Raw genomic sequence first — 26,880 nt, forward strand, 5'->3', positions numbered from 1 at the left:
GGAAAAAGTCAAAGGGTCGAGGTTGTTGATGTTGAAAGGGGAAACGTGGTATGGTCGTGGTTATTATTCCGCTATTATCCCGTATCCCGTATCCCGCTTATGGCATTATGGAATTGGGTAAAAGCGTAAAAGCGGGGCCACCCTGACCGCTCTCCCCGCTGCGACTGGTCGACTTGGCGGTATATCAATATAAATCCGTATAATGGGCATGGGATACGACTCTCGAATAGCCATAAAACTCCACGACATCTATAGCATAATATAAACCGCCCATCTCCTCCCCAGTCGCGATAACCAATCACATCAGCCTCTCCCCCATCGCCCAGCACCCCTTCGTGCCAGACCACAGCACAGATACAGAACCCGTACCTGACTCGCGGTTCCTCCCCCAAGGGACGGACCGAACATAGCTCCCACTCGCTATCCCTCCTCCATTCGCATTCGCGCGTTTTATACCGGAGAAAAAGGGGCGCACGGAATCTCCTGTTTTTTTTTTTTCCAGGGCCCTTTTCGCTGTCGGCATGCGAACTTGCTTTTTCGAGGCGGACCTAGAATTGCTGCTTGGAAATGATATCACGTGTATGCTGTCACGTGAATAGCGGCACGTGAGTAGTTGGATCACGTGTGATCGTGATTCTTCCCAGAGCTTCGAATATTAAAAGGTAGGATCAGGGCTTCTTTCCGGGATGAAAGACTGGAGTCTAGAAGGGATTGGTATTGCTACTGTATGCTTTTTTACATACTGCTATCCTACCAAGAAAAGACACCATGAAATCCGGTATCCAGCACGTAGACTCTCCTGACATACCTATCTCCTTCCAATTTTGCAGCCACAATAGTATCCAACTATCCCTAAGGTAGATAATATATCCCTCTACTCTATCATAAACCTAAGTCATTCATTCATCTATTCATATCTCTTCCGCGCCTTTTAGCTTTCTACATCCTAGGTACGATACCTAGACCTACGAATACTCAATGTGTGTCACATACCTTAAGGCACCTCACCTACCTAGGTACATACAAAAACTCCTCTAAGAAACATCATCAATACCTTCCTCCTTCCGCTATGCAATTAATAAAAGACAGAGTTTTGCTAACCAATTAACTACCCAGAGCTGGATATTTTGCGCTTGTTCCTAGTCATTCATGTTTTTTTGGGGGCGGGAAGGGGGGGGTTGCTTATTCATGCATTTCTTATCTTTTGGTTTTTATTTTTAAGCTCAACTTCATCCAGAAGATTAGGAGAAGGATAACTGAGCGCGTGGAAATGAGGTACAAAGGGATGATTGATGATGATCAAGAGAAAACTTGGGTAAAAAATTAATCTTCTGGTAGCAAGAGAAGAAGGATGCGAGTGAGGTGCGGATTAAGGATGGAGAGAGAAATTGCATTATGCAGCATGTTTGTTGGAGATTGCGGGGAAACAAACCAACGCACCGCCACACTTTTTTGACACTTGCCTTTCTACCTACTCCATACCCTGCAGTTGCTTATTACGAATTTACTGTTATTTGATTACAGGGGATGGGGACTAACTAGGGTGCTATATAGATTCGTTCTAGATTCGCAATGGTATTCGAAGAAAGGCGGGTTAATTGATTCGTTTAAGTACATTCGTCCTTCATCCTTGATACATAAGGTACATACATATATTCGTAACTCCGTAAAGCTAGTTGAACAGCAAGCAAGCAAGCACATGGCACACGTGTATTTTCATTGACCGACCATCCTACCCCGCCCACTCCCGCGGTGCAAGAAACGTACAAATACAGTACAGACCTAGCTGGCAACCCTGCGTTCTATGCTCTGCATATTGATCCCCGGCATCCCAGAACTCGGCGAGATAAACGCCCGGTTACGGCTCGCGACATGCGGGTTCTTCGACTGCTGAAGTAGAGACAGAAGGTTTCGGGGCGTATGCGCGGAACTGCAGGAAGATGATCCCGTCTTCGGCCATGGTTCCGAGGGAGCCGATTAGCCAGGGCAGGTTGGTGGTTAGGTATTCTCGGTCGAAGCTGTGGGCGAGAATGCCGGCGCCGTAGGTGGCATTGCCCATGAGGGACAGAAGGAAGAAGAGAAGGGCGAGGCCTGGGGTTGGGTTGGTTACTTCCATACATCTCTGCAAGGCTGAGTTATCTTAGGGGAGGCTTACCCTCGCAGGATTTCTCGCGGTAGTTCTTCACGATCTGGGGGATTCGGGCGCTGGAACCGCATCGTTAGCAGGAGGCAGAGGGCAGGGGAGAGAAGTCACGCGGGAGACCGACCCGAGATAGAAGATAGCGCTCAGATAACCCAGGACCTGCGCGCCTACCGCGACATCTTGTCCATCAACGAGACCGCGGTGCTCAGGTGTTGGTTTCCAGACGCCGGATTGCCACGCGATGGCCCAGCCCGCCGTGCCCGCGGCGATGACCCCGAGAATGGACAGCGTGTTGCGCACCCATGGATTCCCGGCCGACTCGAGTTCTTCCTGTCCCGGATCCTTGATCGGATGGTCTGCATTCAGAGCAGAAGACCGGCGGCGAGTGAGGAGCGGTGAGTGCTCCGACTCGGTCGAGGCGGTGGAGGGTTTGCGGGCTCGGCGGGCGTTGATGTGGTTATAATACAGGCATTGGGAAATCAACACAAAGTCGGCAAAGCAGAAGTAGACGGCCAGGGCGATGACAGTGGGGACGAGATTGGCCCAGATGGCCCCTGGAAGCACCTCATGTCAGTTTGACGGGTGACAGGTGCACGTGACCTGCCATGGAAGGGTGGCGGAAGGGAAGCGTGGTGGCAAGGCAAGGGATCGCGGCACTTGGCCGTCTGGATCAGCAATGCCGCACACCCAGACCTTGCGCAGACAAGACAGACAGGCAACAAGGGATTGGTGAGGGAAATATGACGCACCGGCTAGATTGGTTGCGTCGCCCAGCAGCCAGACGGTGAGGAAGGCGAGCGAGATGCCATCCGCGCTGCCCGTCTTGTAGTTCAGGATGAGTTGTGGGACCTGGGACCCATCAGTCAGTTGTTTGTTATACCCGACAGTTGTCTCCGCCGGCAACGACAACATGACATGACGTACCAGTAGAAAGATCCAGGTGGCCAGACTGATGCTGCCCAGGACACCAGACAAGGCCTCGCGGAAGGTCAGGCCGGGCGACAGGGCGGCGAGGGTGATGAGCGCAGGAGAGGCCATGGCGGAGCGGAGAGGAGAGGGCGGGTGGATGGGAGAGGACGAGGAGCGGACGGTGGAGAGGAGACTGGAGTCGAGGGGACAACGAAGTAGTGAGGTTCTGCTGTCTGGAGCCTCGCGTCCTGTTATTCGTCGAACGCAGAGGGCATGTCACTCGCAGCGATACGGAAGTCTCCGACTGGAACGGGAAAAATTAGGATGGGGCGGAGAAATAGTCGGCCCGGGTCCGCGATAAGCATAGCGGCCGTTGACACTAACCTTATATAGTGGATCGCTACGCCTCCACGGGTGTGGCTATCCGGTGTCAGCCAAGAATAGAACGAACCCTTCCCTCACGGCGCTCACCTTACCTTACCTGTATAGTAGGATGTTGACAACGCCGGAAGAGGAATTACGTGCAGCATGAAACCGACGGTTCGAAGTATCAGTGTACAGGAAAGGCAACATGGCGATTGCAGATAACACGGGAATACCCATGCTTTCAACTCTCAGTGGACCTCCCCCCCCCAACCTCATCCAAGCCAAGCCAACGCCATCCACCACCCACCAGACGGTTGCTGGAGGAACGCGCGCTAATCACCACGACGGTGCAGGGATAAGGAGAAGCGTTATGACTTACTTTACGCGTTATGCGTCGAGCGGCATGGATTCCGTGGGGGTCACTTGGATTCTTGGGTCCTTGAGTCTTAAGCTCTCTTACCTCCCTTACCTTACCTTTCCTTACTTGGTCGTGCCATACTAGTGCGACTGTCGGCTCCAACGCTCCGAGGGAAGCATAACTATTGTATATAATTAGGTATTGACATTGCATAAGGTATAATTATTGCATATCTGACACAAGCACTACAATTCCTAGCAGAGCACGGGCTAGAGCAGCAGCACCAAAACGGAAAGTGCTCGAAGGTTGAGGAGTGAGGTGCGAAACTGCCTATTTGGGTTGCCCTCGTTGGGACCTCGGCATCGAAATACGTAGAGGATGTAGAGAGAGAGCTTACCTAAAGGAGAGAGAGCATACCCTAGCCCTAGGACCAGATATCCTCATCCACATCGACTTCCTCTCGACTCCTACTCATCCTCCTCGTACTCCTTTCTCCACAATCCCTCTTCGATGTCAGACGTCGACCAGTTGATTCTTTACCCGGGACAGCTACCGTGATTATGTAAGCACGGATACCACGGCACTGGTCGCCTCTTGTGCCGACGGCGTTTCGCCCCCATGCAAGGCGAGCTGCAGAAGACCCATGGGGAGGGGCGAGGGAGGGGCGAGGGGTTCTGGTGCGGCTTTCAACGGTTCCTGGCGACTTTCGACCGTCTGTCAGTCGACTGTTCAGCGACCGTACTGATGTCTCGCCCACGTGTGTAAGGTGTATATATATATATACACACAGACACATATATATACCGGATGGGCTTCCCCTGAGTCGTTTCTCTTCTCTCCTCTCCTCTCTGCATCTCCTCTCTGTCTTCTCTTCTCTTCTCTCTCCTCTCTGTCTGTCACCTCTTCTCCTCCTTTTTGAAGCTCTCAAGTCTCTTGAGGCGCCCCCTTCTCCCACTCTCCCCCCCCCAACCTTCTTCCTCTCGTGCTCACTCCTCTAAACCACCTCTCCATCCATCAGCATTCCCCTGAAACCCTCTCAATCATGGCTTCTTACGTGTTCGAAGAGGGTACTGTCACCCCTCCTCGCCCCGTCCAGAAGAAGCAGCTCCTCGTCAACGTCGTCGATGGGCTGGCGAAATTCCAAGCAAATGCTTTGTACGCCGAGTATCCATACTCCGCAACCAGCTATGAGGCTGGATATCGAAAGATCACCTATGCCCTCTTCGCTAATGCTGTCAACGGTCTGGCATGGCACCTGCACGACATCCTGGGTCCAGGGAAGGATTTCCCAACCTTGGCCTATATTGGACCCAACGATCTGCGATACAACGCTCTGTTGTTGGCAGCTGTCAAGGCGGGATACAAGGTGCGTGAATCCTCTCCGTGGCTATCCTCGAGACAGCGCCTTGGGATCTGAAGTGTCCAGTAACATTGCTGACTTCGTTTTCTTTGCAGCTGCTCCTATCCTCTCCCCGGAACAGTCTCGCGGCCCACCAGAATCTCTTCAATCTCACCAACTGCGAGGTCATGTTGACCCCCTCTCCATACCCCCCCGCCGTCACCGCAATCACTTCTTCCTGCAAGCTTCGCACTATTGAAGTTCCCAGTGTCGAAGAGCTGCTCACCAAGCAGTACCCTCATTATCCATACAACAAGACCTTTGCGGCCGCGCGAAACGAGCCCCTCGCGATCTTGCACACTTCCGGCACCACAGGCCTGCCAAAGCCAATCGTGTTAACTCACGACTATGCCGCCAGTGCGTATTACTGGGGTACAATGGAGTCACCGGAGGGATACGTTGGTTATATGAACTCCCTAGCTGGGTTTGTTATACTAGATTGAACGACAGGAGACATGGCTAATCTAACTTACCAGGTCTCGATTGTTCCTCATCTTGCCTCCATTTCATGTACGTTTGCTTCTCTTTGAAACAGGAACTTTAACTTACGTTCAGAATAGGCCGCCGGATTGTTCACGTCCTTGATCTATGGTATTTTCAATCAGGTGAAGATCATTCATCCGCTGTCGGGTGCATTCCCCTCTGCCCGGCTCGTGATGGAGGGCCTCAAACACACAACTGCGGACGCTGCGTTCCTAGCCCCGCCCTTTGTCGTGGAGATGTATAACGACCCCGAGATGTTCGACTTCTTGTCGAAGCACCTTGAATCGATCCTCTATGCCGGTGGTGCTATCCCGTCGGCAGTCGGCGAGGAGGTAGCGAAAAAGATGAAGCTCTGGACCATCGTAGGCATGACTGAAGCCGGCGTCTTACCGTCGATTCGACCCCAGGAATGGCCCGTTGATGGCTGGTCGTACTTCAAATATGACCCCGCGTCAATGATTGAATTCGAGCAGCGATCTGAGAACCTGTATGAAGCAGTCATTGTTCGACATCCTGACCCTGAGCAGGAGCAGCCTATCTTTAAAGTATTCCCAGAGCTTAAGAAATGGGGCACTAAGGATCTCTATGAACGCCACCCTACCGTACCAGATGCGTGGATGCATCGGGGCCGAGCTGACGACATTATTGTCTTCCTGAACGGAGAGAAGACCAATCCCGTCTCCATGGAACTCCACGTTTCCAAGCACCCCGAGGTCCGTTCGGCTTTGGTCGTCGGTCAACAGAGACTCGAAGCTGCGCTCCTTATTGAACTGGAGACGGACAAGCGTCTCACGACAGCTGAACGCGCTGCAGCTATTGAACGTATCTGGCCCACAATCGAGGAAGCCAACCAAGAATGTCCTCACCATGCGAAGGTTTCAAAATCACATATCCTCTTCACAGATGTGGACAAGCCAATGCTTCGGGCCGGAAAGGGAACTGTGCAGCGACCCGGGACCCTTGCCCTCTACACCAAAGAGATCGATGCTCTTTATGAGGACGCCGAGAAGGCAGCCTCGGCTCTGCCATTAGGCGTCAAAAGCAGCGTTGATATCCAGGACGCGGCAGCGGTCTCGTCCTTCCTCCGCGAGACTATTCTCGAGATCACATCCAACAGCTTCAAGGATGATGACGACTTCTTTACCGGTGGAATGGACTCTTTACAAGCTATCCAGTTGACGCGAAACGTAAAGCAAGGTCTCGCGCTTTCCGCGTTTGAAATCACCTCGCTCTACACCAACCCTTCGATTGCCTCGCTCACAAAGGCAATTCAAAATATCGCAGCTCAGCACAACCTCTCGAAAGAATCCAGCCAAGAGTCTCGGCAGAAAGAGATGACGACCATGCTCGAGGAATACAAGTCGCAGGTTGATGTGATCGCCAATGCCAAGGAGAGTAAGCCATCGTCCAACGGTACATCAAGCCATGGCCGAGTCTTTGTCTTGACTGGATCCACCGGTGCTCTTGGTTCCTACATTCTGCAGATCCTCTTGGACGATGCCACAGTGTCACATGTCTACTGTCTGAACAGAGGCTCCGACTCCCGGGCGCTGCAATTGGAACGAAACGGGGCTCGTGGTCTTCCAACCGAGTTCCCTAGCAGCAAGGTCACGTTCTTGTCTGCAGACCTCTCAAAAGACAACCTTGGCCTCGAGCCAGAGGTATATCAAAAGATTCGTGCCAGCGCCACGGAGATTATCCACAACGCTTGGCCCGTCAACTTCAACATCGCCTTGTCGACGTTCCGTCCCCAACTCACCGGAGTGGTCAACCTCATCAAGCTCTCAGCAACTGGCGCTGCTTCCCCTTCATTGATCTTCCTCTCCTCTATCAGTTCCGTGGGTTCCTTGTCCGGACCTCCTATTCCCGAAGAGGTTATCACGGATCTCGCGGCCCCTCTTCCAATGGGCTATGGTGAGAGTAAATACCTCGCCGAGCGTATCATCGACCATGCTTCCACCGTCCTTCCTGACCTCAACCTTAAATTCGCCCGCGTCGGCCAGATCGCCGGCCCGGCCGTCAAGCCTGGTTCGTGGAACAAATGGGAGTGGCTCCCCAGCATTGTCATCAGCTCGCTGCACCTTGGCGTCATCCCCGAGTCCATCGGGGGCTCCCACGACGAGGTCGACTGGGTTCCTGTCGATCTGCTCGCCGTGGTGATTATCGAGCTTGTGCTCGCCCCGAAGAAGTCAACAGGTGCGGGTGTCTTCCACCCTCACAACCCCCGCCTCACGAAGTGGAGCACTCTCCTCCCATCTGTAATCGAGACCCTGTCGACCATCGCGGAGGCGAAGGGCCAGCCGAAGATCACGGCCGTGCCGTTCGAGACCTGGTTGCAGCGCGTGCGCGCCTCCGCCGAGAAGGTGCAGGATAGCGAGCTGGAGAAGATGCTGGTCGTCAATCCGGCGATCAAGCTCCTCTCCTTCTACGAAGGTATGACGACGGACATCTTCCCGAAGATGGACGTGAAGAAGGCCGTTTCGGAGAGCAAGCAGCTCCAGGAGCTGCAGGGCGTCAAGCCGGAGTGGATGGTGAAATGGGTGCACGGCTGGGTTGGGAATTGAATAACGGAGTTAGTAAGGCAGCGATTTCTGTTGATGAATTAAATGAGAATATCCTCACATCTTGAGGCTTTGGATCCGTACGTACATACCTTATACATAGGCAGATGGTTGAATGAAACGTTACTATGGCCGTACTCCATTTGCATGTGATTCATCTCTAAGGTTGGCATCTGCAATCCACGTCACATGCCAAAGTGTTTCATCTATGTCTAGGTAGGTACCTTGAATTCCATTTGCTTTTTCTCGTATTCTCGTATTTCGTATTCTCGTATTCCAAGCACGTGCTTCTCGGCTATGCGGCTCGCTTCCCCTTTTCCCCTTTTCCCAGCAACTCAGGTAATGTCCCTCGCTTATATCATGTCCAGCAGCTTCATCAATGATCAATCCCTTGCCCTCGTTCTGTCCCACGCCGGCCGTCTCCAACCATTGCATTTTCTCTCCCACCGGCCATCATACATAAACGCCATCCTTATATAACTTAAGGTGACTGACTGTACGAGCGTCAGCGCTATGGATTGTATCAGGAAATAAGTTTATGTAAGGTAAGTGAATAGTTATAATCTCTGGGGGATCACAATGAGAATGGTGTTGACGACGATTGATCAACTAACAACGACGATTGATTAGCCACGAACCATAAAAAACGCGAGAATAGGTAAGGTAGGTAGGTATTGTATAGTACAGTATCTAGCTAGGACTGATGGTAGTATCAAAGACTTCGATATCCCCTTTTATTTTCTTTGTCGTGTTTTCTGAGCTGGAGTTAGAACCAGTTTAACGGTTTTTAAGAGTTGGGTTAGTAGGGAAGGAGTTTTAGATGTGTGTATTTATCTCCTTACAGATCTACATTAAGTCTCGGTTCTATCAAGACTCATCTCTCTAACTAAATATAACTCAAGACTTTTCTTTTCTTTCTTATTTCTAAAGTTATCAAGTTTCAGGATTGCACTTCTTCTGGATTCTGATGACTTATTGTATTTATACTACACTATGTATGTATGTACTGTACTGTATCTGCTATTGAATTTGTTGATTGTTAGGGCATGAGGTATCTGGTCTTGATTAATAATATATACATGTCGAACTTCTCTTTTGAACTTTGACATAGAAAGAAAGAGGAGGGAGGACATGTTGACCTCGCTTTGGTATTTAGACATATATATAAATGCCTAGAGCGGGAGTAATCTTGTCAAATTACCAATGCTCTACTCCCACAATTCAAAGCGCACGAATGGCTTCCCAGCAAATCTAATACTTGCTGGAAGAGCCATCGTACCTTGGCTGTACTCAACTCCGGAGTATTGATAGGCAACTTTGGACGAAAGCAATCAAGGCATCGGAATGACTTGATGATAATGACAGTGGTTTAGATGGAATGGCAATGGACAATGTATTTATTGACAACGATCGGTTGATTGAGGTAGGTATTCACTAATCGTATATACGAATCCTTATCATAGGTAGGTAGTATCGGCTACGTATATTAAGGTACCTTGATTAGTGGTGGTGGCGGTGTCGAACGGCCAGGGAATGGATCTATATTGCTCTGGATTCGAGATTTCTGGTTTGCCGTTTACTTGTTAGGCTATTTATATTGCTACCTAGGCGTATATACAACTTCCACAAGCGTCAACTCTCACTTCAGGTTCTTTGTCTATCTACCACTGCATCTCAGCGCCATTTCCACAACTCCCATCCACCATCGTAATATCTTTACCCGGCACCCGCCCCTTCGGCGCACACATAACATGAAACAACCTCTTTCCAAACTTCCTAAACGCGCTAGAGATTCCTCCTGCCTCGATTAACGCCCTCTCCATCTGACTCAATTTAAACCCCCACTCCCGCCCCGCGAGCACGACCTTGCGCCTCGCCAGATCAATCGCGATCTCTACCCCGTCGACTGCGGCCTCGTAGAAGCTCTCGTCGGTAATCGTGATTCCTAATAAGCCTAGGTTCGGCTGGTTCCGTCCGTAGATAAAAGCGAACGAGCGAGCGATCACGCAGATGACCCCGGCGCCGAGGAGCGCACTTACGGCGTTTTCGCGCGAGCTGCCACATCCGAAGGCGCGTCCGGCTACGACGACGTTATAGCCGTCTTTGACGCGGGAGCGGAAGTCGGGGTGCGTGTGCTTGAGGCAGTGCTGGCCGAATTCTTCATTGGTTTTGCAGAGGGTGAGGATTTCGGCGGGAGCGAGCTAGCTTGTGAGCGCTTGATGATGGGAGGGAAGGATAGGACTTACGGCATCGGTATCGATGAAATCGCCGAGACGCTGTACTTTTCCTCGAAGGTTATCTGATGAGAAAGTGGAGTCTGAAGTAACACTGGTTTCTTCTGGTGGCTGCGGTGAAGGAATTCCAGTCGAAGTCTGTGTGGAGGCACTTGAAGGTCCTTTCGATGCTGGAGTGCCACTAGGCTCGACATAGGTGGGCTTGTCTGATGCCATCTTCTGACGATAACCAAGGATCGTTTGCAATCGAACCTGATCGATGCCATCAAGGAAAGGTCTTGGGTCGGTGACCTTCATCGCGAAAGAAGATGCTGCTACGGTAGCGGCTGATGCGAGATTACCAATAGCACCTTCATAAGTTAGTGCTGGCTCCTACTCATCGTCTCCATACATACCCTTTCCCATACGGTTCTCGAAGTTGCGATTCTGTGATGAAAGCCACACCTCGCCCTCGCCAGCCCTGTCAGCACCCATACCGACACAGTAACTACAGCCAGGGACTCCGACTGTAAAACCCGCCTTCTCGTAGATATCCACAAAGCCCAACTTTTTCAGTTTATTCAAAATAGGCAACGAGCCGGGAACTACCCTTCTTTTGCCTTCTTTGATCGGAAGTAGTCCTTTCCCAAATCCAATTTCGAGAACCATGGCGCCAATAATGAGATCCTCTTCTGCAGTCGTGCAAGCCCCTATGAAACATCCATCCAGATGTGTCCCCTCAATCCTACTCACGGGAACAACATCATCAGGATTTGGGTACAGCGCGACAAAAGACTCAACTTGAGCAAGGTCAATGACATAAGTCGAGGCGTATTCCGCATCCTCATCAGGACGAAAATATGCGGCATTCTTCTTGTGGTGAGACAACTTGCGTCGATTGATAAAGTCGTAGGTCACTTGATCGGGGACAAATATTCCAGTGATGCCGCCAAATTCCTTTTGGCTATCAGAACACATCATACAGTTGAATGGATGACTCACCGTTGTCATGTTTGCAATTGCAAAACGAGCATCACAAGACAAATGCTCTACTCCCGGACCAGTGAACTCCACCACCCTGTCGGCAGCCACCGTGTTTCTTTTCAATTCTTTCATTATATATAGAATCGTGTCTTTACCTCCAATTCCTGGGCCGGGGGCATTGATGAGCCGGATGTTCACGCTTTCTGGAACTTTGAACCAGGTCTCTCCCATGATCAGTGGCATTGTGACATCGGAGACACCAAGACCGATGGCGAGACATCCGACTGATCCAGCGGAGCATGTGTGTGAATCAGAGCCAATAACCAGCATCCCTGGCTGGGCTCGTTCTCGACAGAATTCCGTGTGCATGATAGTGTACTAAGATGCGTCAGAACACCAATCAAGGACACATTCCTGAGGTCAATGTACATTCATCCCTTGATACTCCGTCATTCGGAAGTTGTCTCGTGCTCTTTCACTGGCAGCAACAAGATCCTTAACCTGAGGCACAGCCTTGATCCGCGGATCTACGACATGATCACCCGCGAGCCAGAACCTGTCATTTCGAAAAATTCCTGGCTTTCCCAGAGAATTGTATGCACGTTCCATACCCTGTTCTTATTAGCCTGGTTATTCTCAACTTATAAGATGAATATGTTATACCGCCCACGAAAGCTCAGATGCCATAATCCAATCAACGTCCACTCTCACCATATCTCCTGGCTTCAATTCGCCCCTCCTTTCAATATCATGCGCAGCGAAGATCTTTTCGCTCAACGTCATGCCTCTTCTACCTTTAGGCCGTGAGGTGAGAGGTTCAGGAGGCGACTTGCTTCGGTCTGCTGAATTCAAGGATTCTAGCCATGCAGATACGAGGAAGAGAAGTTCTGCCTCTTGTTTGGGACTTAGCTGTTGGGCTGGAGTGAGACCAAGGCCACCAAAATCCGTCGCGAGAATGCTGATTGAGTATACATCTGTTAGGATCTCGGCTTCACGTTTGTATCCGGCGACGGAGAGAATAACGGGTAGAGACCGAAGCTGCTCTAGCAAGCCGGCTGTCTGTAGATGATATGCTATAGAAATCAGTGAGCAGTTTCTGCAACATCAGGTGGATATGCAAGTGAAAGACATACGAGAAGAGTCTTGGCTTAACGCCAAATTTATCTTCCTGATCTCCCGGAGGTGGGTCAGAAGCTGGTCTGTACCACGGGAAGGTTCGTCTTCAACATGAATTTGGATTTCGGACGCCATCATGTTTGTCATGACAGGTTCAGAATAGGCGGCACGTAGTGTCTATAAATGATACTTCTCGAGGCAATATTATAAACAAAGATTTTGAACAAAAATCCCGAGGAGGCGGACTTAGAAAGACGAGAAGGTTGTGTGAAATTATGCTTTCTTATCCATACGCGCTGCACGTATATCTTCGCTCGGAAAGGTGGGCATGAAGTGCAGGGAGCATAGGCAATATGAGGTCCACGCCGAAACGCCACATGGTAGCTAAGATGCGGAGTAGTGGTTGTTGAAGTGCGGAGAAGTGGGTTGATGGCATGGCCGACCTCTGTTCCGGCGCCGCAGCGGCTCTGATGATGATTGGTCTACCTTACCTAATGACAAGAATCCATCGCATTTTATCAGAATACATACTCTCCATCCTCTCATATAATATCTTCGCGTTATTTATTGTGGTGTCAACACTTGCTGGTCCTCACTCACATTCATATTGCCTGAAAGCCACCTGAAGATGTCAAAGGAGACAGCCGGAATGTCGGCGGCTGCGATATTACGAAAGATGCTCGCAGATAAAGACAAGATCATCGTATGTCCAGGTATCTACGACGGATTTACCGCCCGCATTGCCTTGCAGGCTGGATTTGATTGTCTGTACATGGTGAGAATCGAGCCATCCAAGAACCCCTTGACAAATCTGATGAATCTGGGAATTGCAAAGACCGGTGCTGGCACCACCATGTCAAGGCTAGGCATGGCAGATCTCGGAGTGGCTACTCTGAACGACATGAAAGAAAACGCCGAGATGATAGCGGGTCTCGACAGGACAGTTCCTCTCATCGCTGATGCAGATACTGGTTACGGAGGTAAGAAAAAAGAATCAGAAAGACGGAAACAGAAATTTTGAAGCAAAGCCCACCTTTTTCCTGTTGAGTTCTGATCCTGATAGGGCCTTTGATGGTTGGCCGCACAACCGCACAATACATGCAAGCGGGTGTCGCAGCCTTTCACCTCGAGGACCAAGTCGTCACTAAACGTTGCGGCCATCTAAGAAACAAGGAGCTAGTCGACGAAGAGGTGTTTCTTTCCCGCATCAGAGCTGCTGTCAACATGCGTGCACAGATGCTCGGCGATATCGTGGTGATTGCCCGCACTGATGGCTTGCAATCCCTCGGCTACGAAGCTGCGGTGTCGAGACTCAAGAAAGCCATTGCGGTTGGTGCTGATGTAGCATTCCTAGAGGGAGTGTCGTCCAAGGAGGAGGCAAGACGTGTCTGTGAAGAGCTGGCTCCCACACCGGTACTCCTGAACATGGTGGCCGGGGGTGTGACGCCGAAGATGACGGTGGCGGAGGCGAAAGAGATCGGCTTCAAGATCATCATCTTCCCTGGCTTTGCTCTAGCGCCGGTTTATCAAGGCGTAGCTGCGGCGGCGAAGGAGCTGAAGGAGACGGGAGATGTCCAGATCAAGGGCGATTCCAAGGCGGGCCCAAGGGAGATCTTCAGTGTATGTGGTTTGAAGGAGGCTATGGAGTTTGATATTGCAGCTGGTGGCAATCTGTACTCAAAGGGAGTGTGAGAATATACCGATGACCTCTGTATCTGATATCTGATATCTGATGATGTTTGTGATTTACTTATCAGGTGCTGTACATCATGTACATGCTGAGTGTAGTTGCAGTCGGACAGTCAGCCGCTTGAGACCGACCGGGCACTAAATGTTCCTAGCGCCGGAAAATTCAACGGGCTTCGGCGGATGGAAGTGCGTTATCCAATCATTCTTCGGCCCGCAAACGGCCCGTGAACGGCGCGCTTCCATTAAGGCAAGGTACCAAGAAAGTCACGTGATTACCGGCCCTTGGCTACATTAACTCCAGAGATATAAGACAATCACGGAAGATCGGTCACAACTACACCGCTGTAAACGTAGACTGTGATGGATCGAGTGGAAATGCTGAAATACTTTAAAAGAGTTTGTGCGCATGGTCGGATATGTGCAACATGATTGAATATACGCAATGGCTTCTTCACCAGAATCGTCAAGCCAGCCAATGGACCCTGAAGGACCGACCGGCAAGCTCTGCAACTGGGTGCATTCCTTGACTCTCATGGACATCCCTTCAGATGTGCGGACCCGAGCAAAATATCTTCTGCTCGATGGTATAGCGTGCGCGCTTATCGGCGCACATCTACCATGGTCTGAAAAGGCAGCGAATGCTATTTTTGAGATGGAACCACCTGGGGACTCAGCGGTCTTTGGCTGGGATAGGGTGAGTTGCTTCAGACAAGTTTCAATCTTGGGGTAGTAGTTGCGGTATATGCTGAAACTATCGCAGAAACTAGGCCCTTTGTCGGCTGCGCTGCTAAACAGCTCCTTTATTCAAGGCTTTGAGCTCGATGACTGGCATAGCGAAGCTCCACTGCATTCAAATTCAATCCTTCTCCCTGCCCTGTTTGCGGCTGTGGAGCACCTCAGTAATGTGGGCGGTCCTGTAATTGATGGCGCTTCGTTCCTTCTCGCCTATCTGGTAGGACTGGAGGTAGGCCCGAGAGTAGGCAATGGTCTTTATGGAACGCACATGTTGTCTATGGGGTGGCACAGTGGTGCTGTATTTGGTCCTCCAGCTTCATCTACCGCAGTATGCAAATTGATGAACCTACCCGCGAGTCTCATTGAAGATGCAATCGGTATTGCATGTACCCAAGCATGCGGTCTCATGTCTGCTCAGTATGAAAGTGAGGTGAAGCGCATGCAGCATGGGTTTGCTGCTCGGAATGGGTTATTTGCCGCGTTGATGGCCCGCAGTGGATACGTTGGTATCAAAAAGGTGTTCGAACGGCCTTACGGGGGATATCTATCGACCTTTGGCCAGGGCTCAGGACAGGATCCGCCGTATCTACCAGATGAGATCACGAAAGAATTGGGTTCAAAATGGCAGACCTATGGTGTTCGGGTGAAGCCATACGCAGCCATGGCAGGGACACATTGTACTGTGGACTGCATAAGGAAGCTACAGGAAGAGCATCCGGAGCAAATGAAGGATTTCGAGAGCATTACCAGCATCAGAATTGAGATGGCTGAAGCGGCATATCACCATGGTGGCTGGAAGCCCACAAGACCATTGACAGCAACGGGAGCCCAGATGAGCAATGCCTATGTTGCGGCAACTCAGCTTGTTCATGGACAGGTGCTTGCTGCGCAGTTCCGACATGATAAGCTGGAACTGGACCTTGTTTGGGATCTGGTGAATAAGACGACATGCCACCACAACACCGAGTTTACGCAAAAGGCGATGCAAAGGGCAACGGTAACTTTTAGAGACAAACCAACGTTAACAACACTCGTTGATGCCCCACGAGGAGTGTATCCGCCATTGACGAATGAAGAAATCGTGGGGAAGTGGAGGTCACTAACCAGGGACGTTATTGATGATGGCAGACGTTTGGAGATTGAGAGGCTGTGCCTCGGTCTTGAGGATATAAAAGACGTTATGGAATTGGGGAGATTGATGCATGGTATCACGAAGAATCCAATTGCATAGGAATACAAATTCGATTCATAATTGTCACATGACTTGCAGCTTGTTCGATTCGAGTCTCAAATGGAACTTAGCTTCGCATGACGAGCATGTATTGTAGAGCAAAAAGCTTGCTTTCTTGCTAGAGCTCTTTTCCTGTCGTGACCATCTGCGTTCCGACGTATAGAGAGTGCAATATTGTAGTAGAGCAATAGACAGCCATCTTGTACAGTGCGGCTTCCTGGTAAAACTTCCATGTTGAAAAGCAAATATGGCTGCCAAGTTTAACAGACGATAATTCCTGGGAGGGCCTTGACTTGGGGGTGGAGCTATCCGATACTCGTACCTATTACACAACCGTATAAGGATATAGAGGAGAGCCTGCTGGTCTCCATACCTTGGTCAGGTTTGATTGCCGACTCAGCTGGCCTAGTCGACTGGAAAACATGACTATTAATGTCCAATAACGGAGTTTTGGGAACTCTCCTCTTCAGCCTAGAATAGATACCATAATTTACAACCCTACCAAACGATAAATACATCATTAACAGTTCCACCGGGAGAGAACTCTTCGTCACCATTGTATTGCTACTTACCACACACAGGCTTCATGTGGACGGTGGCAGCGTCGATGAATTTGATTCGTATGAATCAACGTCAATTGGTAGAAGCGATGGGAAACCCATGTCCCAGATCCAGTCAATGTCCTGCAGGTCTGCAGCCATGTTATAGTTATTGAAACTCGCTGTATCAGCACTCGATTGGCCGTTCTGGTCCGCTTGAGAGTGGAGTCGATCATGGTTCCGTACGCCCAAACAGCTAGAGTCCTCGAGAGCTACTTCTGGGCCTGCATTCAATAGATTAGTGTGTGAGTACAGAAGATGTTTACAGGATGCATGGGCTGACCTGGAAACCTCTGATCAGGTGGAGGAGCAGGGACGGGCTGAGACGAGACTGAGGCTGTGGCTGTGGCTCGTTGACCGCCGAATTCCTCCCGCCACATCCAGAGTGAATCGTGGAGAACACTGGCACCCAAGCGTGTTTTGATATTCAAAGTGGGCTCCTGCTCCCTCCTGACGGCAAGAGATTGGTGTACGCTCCAAAGCTGTGCCAGTATCTTGCCGGCCCGTCCGCGTAGATCATTATCTTCTACTGAGGCTCTTCGATGCATCGATAAAACGGAGTTGAACGCACTCTTACCACTTTCGACATCTACATATCTGGAATAGCTGGAGCTGATAATCTTCATCAGGAGTATCGCTGCTACTGTTAATACGTGAACGATGCCATTCGGTGCATATTTTATGAAATCCCACTTGATATCTGCATCGGAGACTCTCGAAATTAAAGTCAATGCTGTGGTATATGCCTTGAGAAGACCTTGCTTGCGGATATCTACGGCCAAAGGCATGAAGAAGTAGTAAATTCGAAGTTGTAGACAAGCCATTGTGAGACGAATCTGATTCGTTGCTGCGATGGTTTTAACTTGTGCTAATTTATGAATTCTCCACACGTACCTGTTAGTTGGTCACTGATCTGCCTTTCCAGATCAACAAAATCTTGTTCTAGCATCTCCATAAGAACGTAGCTCTCACTATCAAGGGAATAGCCCTTGGGTGACCGGTCGTTCTCTGCCAGGAGCCCATTCACTCGCGCAATGAATTTATATATAAGCAAATGATGTCTGAGGTTATCGGGTATGGTGTACTTGTTGTTTAATTCACATGCACGATCGATGGTCCAGTCTCTAGGAACTAGTGACGGTTGGCCTATAGTCGTAGTAACACTGTTCGAGGTTCAGAAACTTCTACATACTCCAATGTTATAGAGGGGTCGAAGCTTGCCTTTGTGCAGTGATATAACAGCCTACCCAGGTCTTCACAGCCTCTTGAAATTCCTGGGGATCAAACTGAATCCTTACCCTCATGAAATCTTGGACAATTTCTGGTCTGTGCAGACCTAACTGCATTGAAGCACTTTTTGCGATGGAGATTAAGATGAAAGAGTTGTCTGTGGACATCGAATTTGTCGGAAATGACCAAGTGCACAATAGTAGCACTGCCTGAATAGTAAAGCGAGAGTGTGGAGGTGTTGAAATAGTGTTCCACATCAGTCTCGTAACACATGGATTGAGGGTTGCAAGTAATGTAGCGTCTTGTTCATACCGTCGAACAGCGACACTAATAATGGCCCAGAATAGAATAGGTGAGCGTCTGTAATAATCATCTGGGGAGATGGAAGGATCGAGTATATCCAAATATGGATGGTAATGTTCGAAAAATCTAAGTGTTCATTTAGCTTCTTTACACGTGTGGCTAGGTTTGTCTGAAACTGACTGTTGAAAGAGATAACCGATCTGTTCTTTGCTGAGGACTACGTGTTCAAGAGACCGAGCAGTAGAAGCGGAGAAAGAGAATGATTGTATAGTTTGCACTGGGCCTGGGACCGAGACATTCTCTGGCTGATTTAGTGCAACCTGTGAAGGGGAACTCTCGGCATGGGCACTATTCCCTCGGGAATCTTCAAGAGCTCTACGGCCCTCGAATAACACAGACTGTGGACTCCGTTGAGGGTCCTGAGAGAGAGGGTTCCCATGTGGCAAGGCAGGCTGTTGGGTTTGCGAGAGGGAGCCCAAAGAGCCATCATGATGAGCTTCAGAAGGAGTGGCATTATTGGCTGGCTGGTGATGGTTCACGGCCGACCGAAGCCGTTCCATCTCCTCCGCCAGCTCATTGATTTTCCTGGCACAATAAGGTTAGCCAATGAAAGAAGCCCGAGAACAGATTTAATAAGACCAACAGCCTCTTGTTGACTCTCTTGTAGCTCAGATCCACCTGACATTCCAACGACAAGCGGCTGCAGCGAATACAAGTGCGGGAGCCATTGGCTAAGCCGTCACATCGAACCTACACCAATAAGGTTCAGCAAAAGTCAGTTACAATATTCCATTCCACAAGTATACCCACAAGCCGGATTCACATGGAAGAATCTGCAGTGGTCATCCCTTCACCGAAGGAATTCCGCGGTGGTCTGAGTACTACTAACCTTTGCCTGTCGGCACTCTCTACAAGCTACGCGCTTTTGTCTCCCATGGCGATCATTGGCTGCGGGACCCGGAATTGATGGCCCAGCGGGAGGGAGAGAAGCCAGAGGCTGATGCCTGTGGGGCCGAACATCCATATCGCGGGTCCTCACACTCTCAATTATCTTGCAGGTCGCTTGGAAGTCCGGGGCGTCCAGGCCGATGGTGTCGATCTCGGAGCCCGCGCACCGAAGGTTTGCCAAGTTGTCGGGCCGCTCAAAGACAGTGGCCGGCCGGTGAAATGATTCAAGGTCGATCGGTCCGCTGGATTTTATGACAGCGGCGTAGGAGGTTGTGTTGCTGAGAATCGAGCGAAACCCCTCCGTTATATTTCAGCGCCGCTCGCGGGCCGAGGCCTGAAAGGGAGCACATCATTGGCTACAGCGACGCGGGGTGCACAGTAAGCGGGGTAAGCGGGGTAAAACTACAGGTGCTTCTATAGTGACGTTTTAAAGGGCATCCGGTGTAGAACAGGTCGAAACAGGCATACATACGGGTAATCGTCGCGACAATTCTAGATTAATGGCAACCAGGACCTGAATTTGTAATGAGAGGCACAAAACTTCTTCACTCCCTCTCTATAGCCGGTATATGGCCAGCTAATTTCAGAATGTCAGAACTCAGGGATACTAGCATCAGACTGGTGGTGAAGTATGAACGTAAAGCAGTGATACTGAAACTTAGGGAAGAGAGAGAGACCTACTTCATCTTTTCTTGGAAGAGGGTACCGGAGAGATGACTGCGATGGCTAGGTGTAGTGATTCTTTTGATTGAAGAGCTAATTAACGGTGAGAACAGAGCTCTATATACAGTCGAGATCCTACTAAAGCTATTATATAAGGTCTCTCTCCTTTGTCTTCTTTTTTGTCCGACATCAGGTAGGTTAGAAGTTACAGCCTACCGAGAGTGTTTCAGACACTTTCGAATTGAAGACACTGTATAGACAATATATCAGCATCCACGCGATCGTTGACTGTCGTATATAGAACGGGACCTATATTTTGAGATTATAACGGAACCGATCTGCCACCTCTTCATGTATATATAGAGCCTCTAGACCCTTACCTTCACTCTTTAATCGAGTCTGTTTCTCCTGTTTGACGACGATATATCAGCATCCACGCGATCATTAACAGCTTTCATGATAAAGCAAGGCTCACCTAGAAAGAGTTCAGAGGAATAGATAAGTGAATAAATGAATAAATAGCAATGATTATAAATGGCAATGAGGAAACCAATGACAACGAATAGATCCATGACAACGAATAAATCTACAACAACGAATAAATCTACAACAATGAATATCAACAAAACCCCGTCTTCTTGTACCAAGTCAGAACATATACCTCTCATCCCTCCGCTGTCTGGCAGGCCCCGAATCCCGAGTCCCGCCCTCCCTTGCCCAGCCGCATCGACGAATGAAGCTTGACTCTATAAACTGTCAGTATCTGCTGTGTTTATATAACGCAACAGGGTTGCGAGGTCAATTTCTACACGTGATCTCGGCCCTCCTCTACCCCCCGGCCTAAAGTATAGTATCTATATACAGCAAGCCGGTAGGTTGCTTAATCGCTCTTTCTCGTACCTTAGATATAAAGAGTTAAAGTACCGACTGTGAAAGGGCTTGATTTCGGTTTTTAGGGATTAAGTAAAGACAAAAACAGTATTAGAAAGGAGTGGATGGAGAGGTGCAGTTTGCCACCAAGCTGTACCGGAGAGTAGAGATGACAAGAGAAAATGGGGTTCTGAGAAGCGGTACTGCGCTGATTGATGGTGGCCAATTACGAAATTCTTAGGTGAAGAGATGCGCCGTAGGACGTCCACCGTAAGTAAGTATTTTAAAAAGACTGATCTTTGAACAGAGGGAACTTTGACGATAAGTCGTTGAGGAGTTGATGGAATCTGATAAAAGGGGGCCATCGAGCACCCCTCTCTCATTTCCCCTCATTGGGTATTCATTTCATAGCTAGGTAGGTATCTCTATACCCCATCCACTCCACTCCAACACAAAAACGCCCTCTTATCTTACATATCTTCTTACATAGGTATATATAAATGTACATTATTTACTCCCTTCCTTCCTTTTCATCCCGTGGTATCGTATATATCTCTTGTCCCCTACGCACCAACTTTCACTCTCTGCAAAAAGACCGGCACATCCGTTAAATCTACCCCCCACAGCTCGCTCTCCCTCACACTCTTCCTACTCGCCTCCGTCGGCTTGAACCGTCCCGTATTGCGCGTCCCCGCACTGCCCCCAATTCCGAACCCTGGCTCATAACCATACCCCAATCCACCCGCATACCGATCCAAGATCACCATTTCTGGCGTAGAGGGCCGCCGCGGGGGTTGGGCATCGCGTTCTTCTCGGCCGGAATAGTGGTTTGTGGGGGATGTGTTCTCTTTGTTAGACCAGTGCTGGCTGTATGTTGGGTCGTAGCTCCCGGGTCGCTCTTTGTGGTTGAGCTCATAGTCTCGCAGTTCTTGGTCGACGGCCGGGCGGGAGTCGAAACTCATGTGATGGCTTAGAGAGTTCAGCTGTGGACGGCGGTGCTCGATCGGTTTTGTGCTCTTGGGTCGGCGTTGTCCTTCGATGAGCTTGTGGCGCTGTAACGCCTCATTAATCCATGGTGAATCAGGCTCTTGCCATTGATTCTTGATATCTTTCTGCGATGGCAGTTTTGGGAGAGGGTGATGCGGTGTTGGGAGTTGAGGGAGGGGGCGGCTTGGCGCCTCATGTGCAGCAGGGGGGATTGTGGAAGCAGAAAGCATGGCATCTAGAATCTCCGAAGGGGCTGACATTCTTGGACCATGAAGGCTTCTTTGATTCCTTACGCGCTCCACACTCAGCTTGCCGAGTTCAGCTGACAAGTTCGGACTCGACCGGTGCGTTTGCGGCCGGGGGCGTGGTTTATTATTGCTCCTGGGGCGGTCATGAAAGGGCGATCCACGAGATGGATTCTTGGGCGGCAAAGAGGTGTTCTGATTTAGCGGTTCATTTTGATCGTAAGAGGTTGTCCGCCGCAAAGGCTGTGGATCTTGAATTTCCTGGCTTACGTTCCTGACTTGCCCAAACCATGCCGAACCCTCCGTTACCACCTCGGCCATCTCTCCTTGTTCAACATGATTGCTATCTCTGAGTGCTCCATCATAGGCCAATTTCCCCAAGTTAGAAGGAACGCTGGCAAAGGTCGCGATTGGGTTCTCGGAATTATGTCGCGCATGCCTCTGGGGTGCATGGTTATCATTTCTTAAGAGCACCCCCAGAGTGTGACGAACTGGCGTCTTCGACATTGGTGCCGCAGCGGGTGCTGGTGTGCCATACGCACCCCTATTCAACTCTTGTTTTGGACTCGAGTTAATTTGTACAGAGGAGTGGTCAGGCCCACTTTGCAATCTCGCCATGGCGGCCTCCTCCCTCCACTCTGCGGACCCAACAGAGAAGATCGTCCCCAGCGTCTCCTTGGAAACTGTTCGCTTGTGAGGAATATTCCCATTCCAGCTATTCGGAATACCGGCAAGAGTATATCTTTTGGGCTTTGGGAACCGTCTTGAAGCCTCCTTCGCGACGTGGGAAGCCTGACGTTGTTGGGAGGCAGTGGAGGGAGGCGGGTAGACGGGCGTGGAAAGTTGAGCTTGTGAGCGGGATTTTGATATGGACAGCGACCGCCAGTGAGAGGTACCGGTACCGCCAAGCTTCGCCGGCAAAGTTGGATCTTCGGATACTGAAGGACTGGCATTTGAGCGGTCATTTTTTTGGATACCAGGTGAGACTGTAGGTATACCGAGCGAGCTGCCTTGTCCGTTTGTGCAAGGCGTGGATTGCTCAACTACCCGAATCTCCTCGGGTGATCTATGCGGTTGTTGCACAGGGGGTGGTTGATGGGATTCTAGAAAGACGGAATCTTTCACAGGAGCCGGAGACGGCATCTGGAAAGACTGTCTTTGAGTTTCCAAGTTTGAGAAGACTGTGGGAAGTGATTGCCGTGTTTGAATGGGTGAATCAGGCACGGTAGAAGGGGCATATATGGTGGAATACTCGCTTTCTGGCGGAGTGATTGATCTAATTGATCGCTGGTCTTTTATGGTGGAATACTCGCTCTCCGACCGAGAGATTGATCTCACTGATCGCTGGTCTTTGATGGTGGAATACTCGCTCTCCGACGGACTGACTGGTCTAATTGATGGCTGGTCTTTCAGTGGCCCAATTGTCGCGTCGCTCTTGTTAGAAGCGGCGGAAATCGTGGAATAGGTAGAATACGTAGAATAGATAGAATATGTGCTTGAAGCATCTTCTGGGATAAAGTGCGCAGGAGGTCCAGGTCTTGTGTCCTTTTCCGGGTCCTGAGGCGGGTTGTTAATCTCGAAGGAATGAAGAGACGGGTTATAAAGATATCCATATCCATTATTTACCTGTGCAAGCAATTTGGATATGAGGTCCACCTTCGCTTCTTCGAGTCCATCCACATCCTGATGCCCGACGGCAAAAGGGTCGGCCATGTGGAAGTCATCTGGTTCGGGCGTTCTTGGTTCTGGTTCAAATAGATCATCATCAACTGCCATACTTTTGCTCGTGGCTTGAAACTCCGGGGAAGTAGCAGGCTCAGCATCGATATCGAATGGACTCAATGCCAGATCTTGCATGTATTCATTGGCCAATTCTTGTGATTTTGTCGGCGATTCCGAGAACTTGAATTCAAATAATGATAATTCAGGAGCTGGGGCACTTGTGTTGATTGTCAATGAATCATGTGATCGGACGCCAACTTCCGGTACCTCTATCTTTGGGTCCTCTAAGCCTCGATCCTCATATCGAAGAGGTGAATCCGTACGTGTATTCCATGGAGCCTTGACTATCCCATGAGGAACTTGAAGGGTGTTGTTGTCTTGCTGGTTCAGATCGCTTCGGTGCCTTGGCAGACTCGCCATTCGTTCTGAAGAGCTGCCATGATCCTCCTCGCCACCTGCTATCGTGGATTTCCCGTCGCTTGGAACAGGACTTGCAGCGCCATTCGTGATCCGCAGCGACCCAAGCTTAAAAGCACCAATCTGTCCATATTCTGAACCTGACGGAGTTTCTGCTCGTGGACCTACTGCAAAATCTTCGATTTTTGGTGCCAGAGAGGCGAGTTCAGGGAAATGAGGGGGAGGTTTCGTAGGACTGCTGGGGAGATTTAGTTCGTCATTGTGAGAATTCACGTTCCCAGGAAGCGGTTGGCGGGGTTCATTTTCCACCCAACCAGGTCTTGTTGCAATTCCATGCTGTAGTAACGACCGTCTTCGTATAGGAGAATAGAGACTTGTATCTGATTGATTGCGTGCATGGAGCGGGTTCGACAGCGCAGGGCTATATTCTCCCTGGTCAAGTCCCGCCAACCCCGTCTGCTGACGAAAATCAAGCAGAGGAGGAGGTCCCTGAGTAGCGAGTGACAGTCCCACATGGGGTTGGGTGTATGACGGGGAGTATGGGAGCTGTTGGAAAGACGAGCGTGCACTTCGAGCAGGAGGCCTGCTGAGTCAAAGTTAGTTGATGCTGCATCTATCGAGAGAGTCTCCGTCTTACGTCTTGTCTGGCATGCTGTAGCGATGTGGGGTGAGTGGTTTGGCCCCCTCTATTTCCACCGCTTGAGGATGATTCCCTAGCCACTTATCGAATGGGTCTAGTTGGTCAACATTCATACTATTATCGAAATCAAATTGCGATGATTTTGACTGCGACCTTTTTGACCTGAACATGCTCATCCGTTTCCTCGCTGCCCCGCTAATTGGCGTCTCGACCGAAACCAAATCATATCGATTGTCCGTTAAAGGGACATTGGACAGCGAATTGCGACGACTCTGCGGTCCTGGTCTTGAGCCCGGGGAATTCGATGAGTGCGTCTTCGGTTTCGAGAGCTTGTTCGCAGGCCTTCGAGGCGTCGACGGGGCCGATTGAGCGTTCCCCATGTTGCAAGAGCGACCCGGAAAATGAATGTGTACCGAAGCTCATTCAATCGTCCCACCCATACCTCTCCCTCTCTGCTGGAATATCCCCAAGCCAAGAGAAATGACAGAGAAGATCGGCAGCGCAGGAGTAGAAGTAGGAGCAGCAGCGGGTGCAGGAGCAGGATGGGACCGGGGGGAAGACGAGACGAGGCTTGATATTGGACACACCAGGATGCTGAACCTGGCTTCTCGCGAGACCAATTGCGTCACCCTTGTCTGGCAGGGAGATGGGAGGGAGAATCGAGACCTATATAAAATCAGGGAATCAGATGTTATTGATACAGTATGTAGAGAGGCTCGACGGGGAGCGTGGGGGATGATGTTTCAAGGTGGTTACAGAAGGTCTTCAACTCCTCCCGGCACCGAATCGCTTCAGATCGTAACAGGAAGCTCGCGACAATTCCTTCACAACAACGGGGCAGCAAAGGGCTGGAAAACGGATGGATGGGTGAGGAGAGGGGAGGGAAGAGGAGAGGAGAGAAGAGAGAGAAGAGGCGGAAACCGCTGGTTACATGTATACAATTTCACGATTGGTACTATTGAGCCGTCAGTAATATGACCGTCTTGCGCGTAGAGAGCTACTTGACGACGATACAATAGTGTCTTAACTGTTGCCCCGGCGTTGATCGACCGTCGCTGCGAGTAAACAAGGCTCTGCTCTGCCCGGGGGACCGGCGATGGCCAATCAGGGCTGTCCGCTGCGTGCCGAGCCATATCGTGGCGGTGCAGCGCCACCGTGGCGGCAAGATCCACCAATGGTGAATAAGGGTCACCTCACCACAGCCTCGCCGATCGCCCTTTGCAGCGTGGTGGGGCAGTGAACTGTGGCTAGTGCTCTGTATCCACCGCCGGCAGAAAACAGCAAGGCTCGAGACACTAGCAGACTCTCTATCTTCTTACGGGAACGCCGTGCCATGAAGAAAAACCCACTCGCTCGCTCTCTCTGGCAACTCGGGCAGCTCTGGCAACAGAGGAGCCATATCCGAAACAGCAGAGAGGAGAAGCACCGCACGTAGATGATCTGGTGGAAGCAGCAGAATCCGGAGTGGCCTTTGACGTACCTCTGTATCCATCCCACCAGACGACGTGATCCACAATCAATAGTAGTAGTGTCGGTTCTCTAGGCCGAGAACTTGAGAAGGCCTCGGCGATTGGAAGCGTTTCGGAAGACCAAGGTTGAGTTAGTTGTCTTCCTAACATCCGTCGAGAGATCCCTCGGAATACGTATCCACTTCTCTCTTCTTCCCAACCCAAAAAAGGATTATATCATCCAAATTACATATCTCCCACCAGTGAAAACAGACGTCGATCGTCGAACCTCTTTTTACTTGGATCTCCATTGTGTGCCTGTTTCGAAACATCTTCTCCCTTCCAAGTATCTGTCAGCCAAGTTGGCCGACTTTGCTCTAGTTAGCTCCTAAGGATCACCCCTAAGGATCAACCAAACATTGGCGACGTCTTGAGACAAAACACAACGATCGGTCCTGGCGCAATCGTCATATGGATCAAGGACGTGAATACTACCCACACGTCAAAATCCTGCCCCTGTGCCAACGTATATGACAACGAGGTCAATGTGCAACAACACCATAATACTTGATGGATACATCAGCACCATATGGTCGGCCTGATTCATACAGTATGACACAC

General features: G+C 50.2%; 8 protein-coding genes across 8 annotated transcripts; 4 read left to right on the top strand and 4 right to left on the bottom strand.

The window, feature by feature from the left end:
- Nucleotides 1-1,858: 1,858 nt before the first annotated feature.
- Nucleotides 1,859-3,181, bottom strand: M430DRAFT_104244 (hypothetical protein; the record flags this gene model as incomplete). Its single annotated transcript, XM_024860913.1, has 5 exons — nt 1,859-2,091; nt 2,156-2,205; nt 2,268-2,697; nt 2,893-2,992; nt 3,068-3,181. 5 exons carry the CDS (start codon nt 3,179-3,181, stop codon nt 1,859-1,861), a joined length of 927 nt encoding a protein of 308 aa, XP_024719489.1.
- A 1,637-nt stretch (nt 3,182-4,818) lies between these two features.
- M430DRAFT_104565 (hypothetical protein) lies at nt 4,819-8,222 on the top strand (the record flags this gene model as incomplete). Its single annotated transcript, XM_024860936.1, has 4 exons — nt 4,819-5,142; nt 5,232-5,599; nt 5,652-5,685; nt 5,736-8,222. 4 exons carry the CDS (start codon nt 4,819-4,821, stop codon nt 8,220-8,222), a joined length of 3,213 nt encoding a protein of 1,070 aa, XP_024719490.1.
- A 1,568-nt stretch (nt 8,223-9,790) lies between these two features.
- Nucleotides 9,791-12,679, bottom strand: M430DRAFT_67533 (hypothetical protein; the record flags this gene model as incomplete). Its single annotated transcript, XM_024869294.1, has 7 exons — nt 9,791-10,420; nt 10,466-10,803; nt 10,849-11,389; nt 11,435-11,794; nt 11,846-12,028; nt 12,080-12,405; nt 12,550-12,679. The coding sequence occupies 7 exons, from the start codon at nt 12,677-12,679 to the stop codon at nt 9,881-9,883; spliced, it is 2,418 nt and encodes an 805-aa protein (XP_024719491.1). The 3' UTR covers nt 9,791-9,880.
- Nucleotides 12,680-13,181: 502 nt separating this feature from the next.
- On the top strand, nt 13,182-14,224 carry M430DRAFT_104737 (hypothetical protein; the record flags this gene model as incomplete). Its single annotated transcript, XM_024860949.1, has 3 exons — nt 13,182-13,307; nt 13,368-13,512; nt 13,596-14,224. 3 exons carry the CDS (start codon nt 13,182-13,184, stop codon nt 14,222-14,224), a joined length of 900 nt encoding a protein of 299 aa, XP_024719492.1.
- A 472-nt stretch (nt 14,225-14,696) lies between these two features.
- Nucleotides 14,697-16,187, top strand: M430DRAFT_104935 (hypothetical protein; the record flags this gene model as incomplete). Its single annotated transcript, XM_024860969.1, has 2 exons — nt 14,697-14,915; nt 14,982-16,187. The coding sequence occupies 2 exons, from the start codon at nt 14,697-14,699 to the stop codon at nt 16,185-16,187; spliced, it is 1,425 nt and encodes a 474-aa protein (XP_024719493.1).
- Nucleotides 16,188-16,656: 469 nt separating this feature from the next.
- Nucleotides 16,657-19,953, bottom strand: M430DRAFT_59585 (hypothetical protein; the record flags this gene model as incomplete). The annotated part of the gene is made up of 8 exons (XM_024868808.1): nt 16,657-17,010; nt 17,070-17,633; nt 17,681-17,949; nt 18,008-18,445; nt 18,500-18,904; nt 18,963-19,069; nt 19,209-19,509; nt 19,949-19,953. The coding sequence occupies 8 exons, from the start codon at nt 19,951-19,953 to the stop codon at nt 16,772-16,774; spliced, it is 2,328 nt and encodes a 775-aa protein (XP_024719494.1). The 3' UTR covers nt 16,657-16,771.
- Nucleotides 19,954-21,363: 1,410 nt separating this feature from the next.
- Nucleotides 21,364-25,191, bottom strand: M430DRAFT_28930 (hypothetical protein; the record flags this gene model as incomplete). The annotated part of the gene is made up of 2 exons (XM_024865832.1): nt 21,364-24,754; nt 24,809-25,191. 2 exons carry the CDS (start codon nt 25,189-25,191, stop codon nt 21,364-21,366), a joined length of 3,774 nt encoding a protein of 1,257 aa, XP_024719495.1.
- M430DRAFT_254184 (hypothetical protein) lies at nt 24,806-25,799 on the top strand. Its single transcript, XM_024865244.1, has one exon. The coding sequence runs from the start codon at nt 25,217-25,219 to the stop codon at nt 25,787-25,789; it is 573 nt and encodes a 190-aa protein (XP_024719496.1). The 5' UTR covers nt 24,806-25,216; the 3' UTR covers nt 25,790-25,799.
- Nucleotides 25,800-26,880: the final 1,081 nt, after the last annotated feature.

Source organism: Amorphotheca resinae, assembly GCF_003019875.1.
Source record: "Amorphotheca resinae ATCC 22711 unplaced genomic scaffold M430scaffold_8, whole genome shotgun sequence".
NCBI lineage: Eukaryota > Fungi > Ascomycota > Leotiomycetes > Helotiales > Amorphothecaceae > Amorphotheca > Amorphotheca resinae.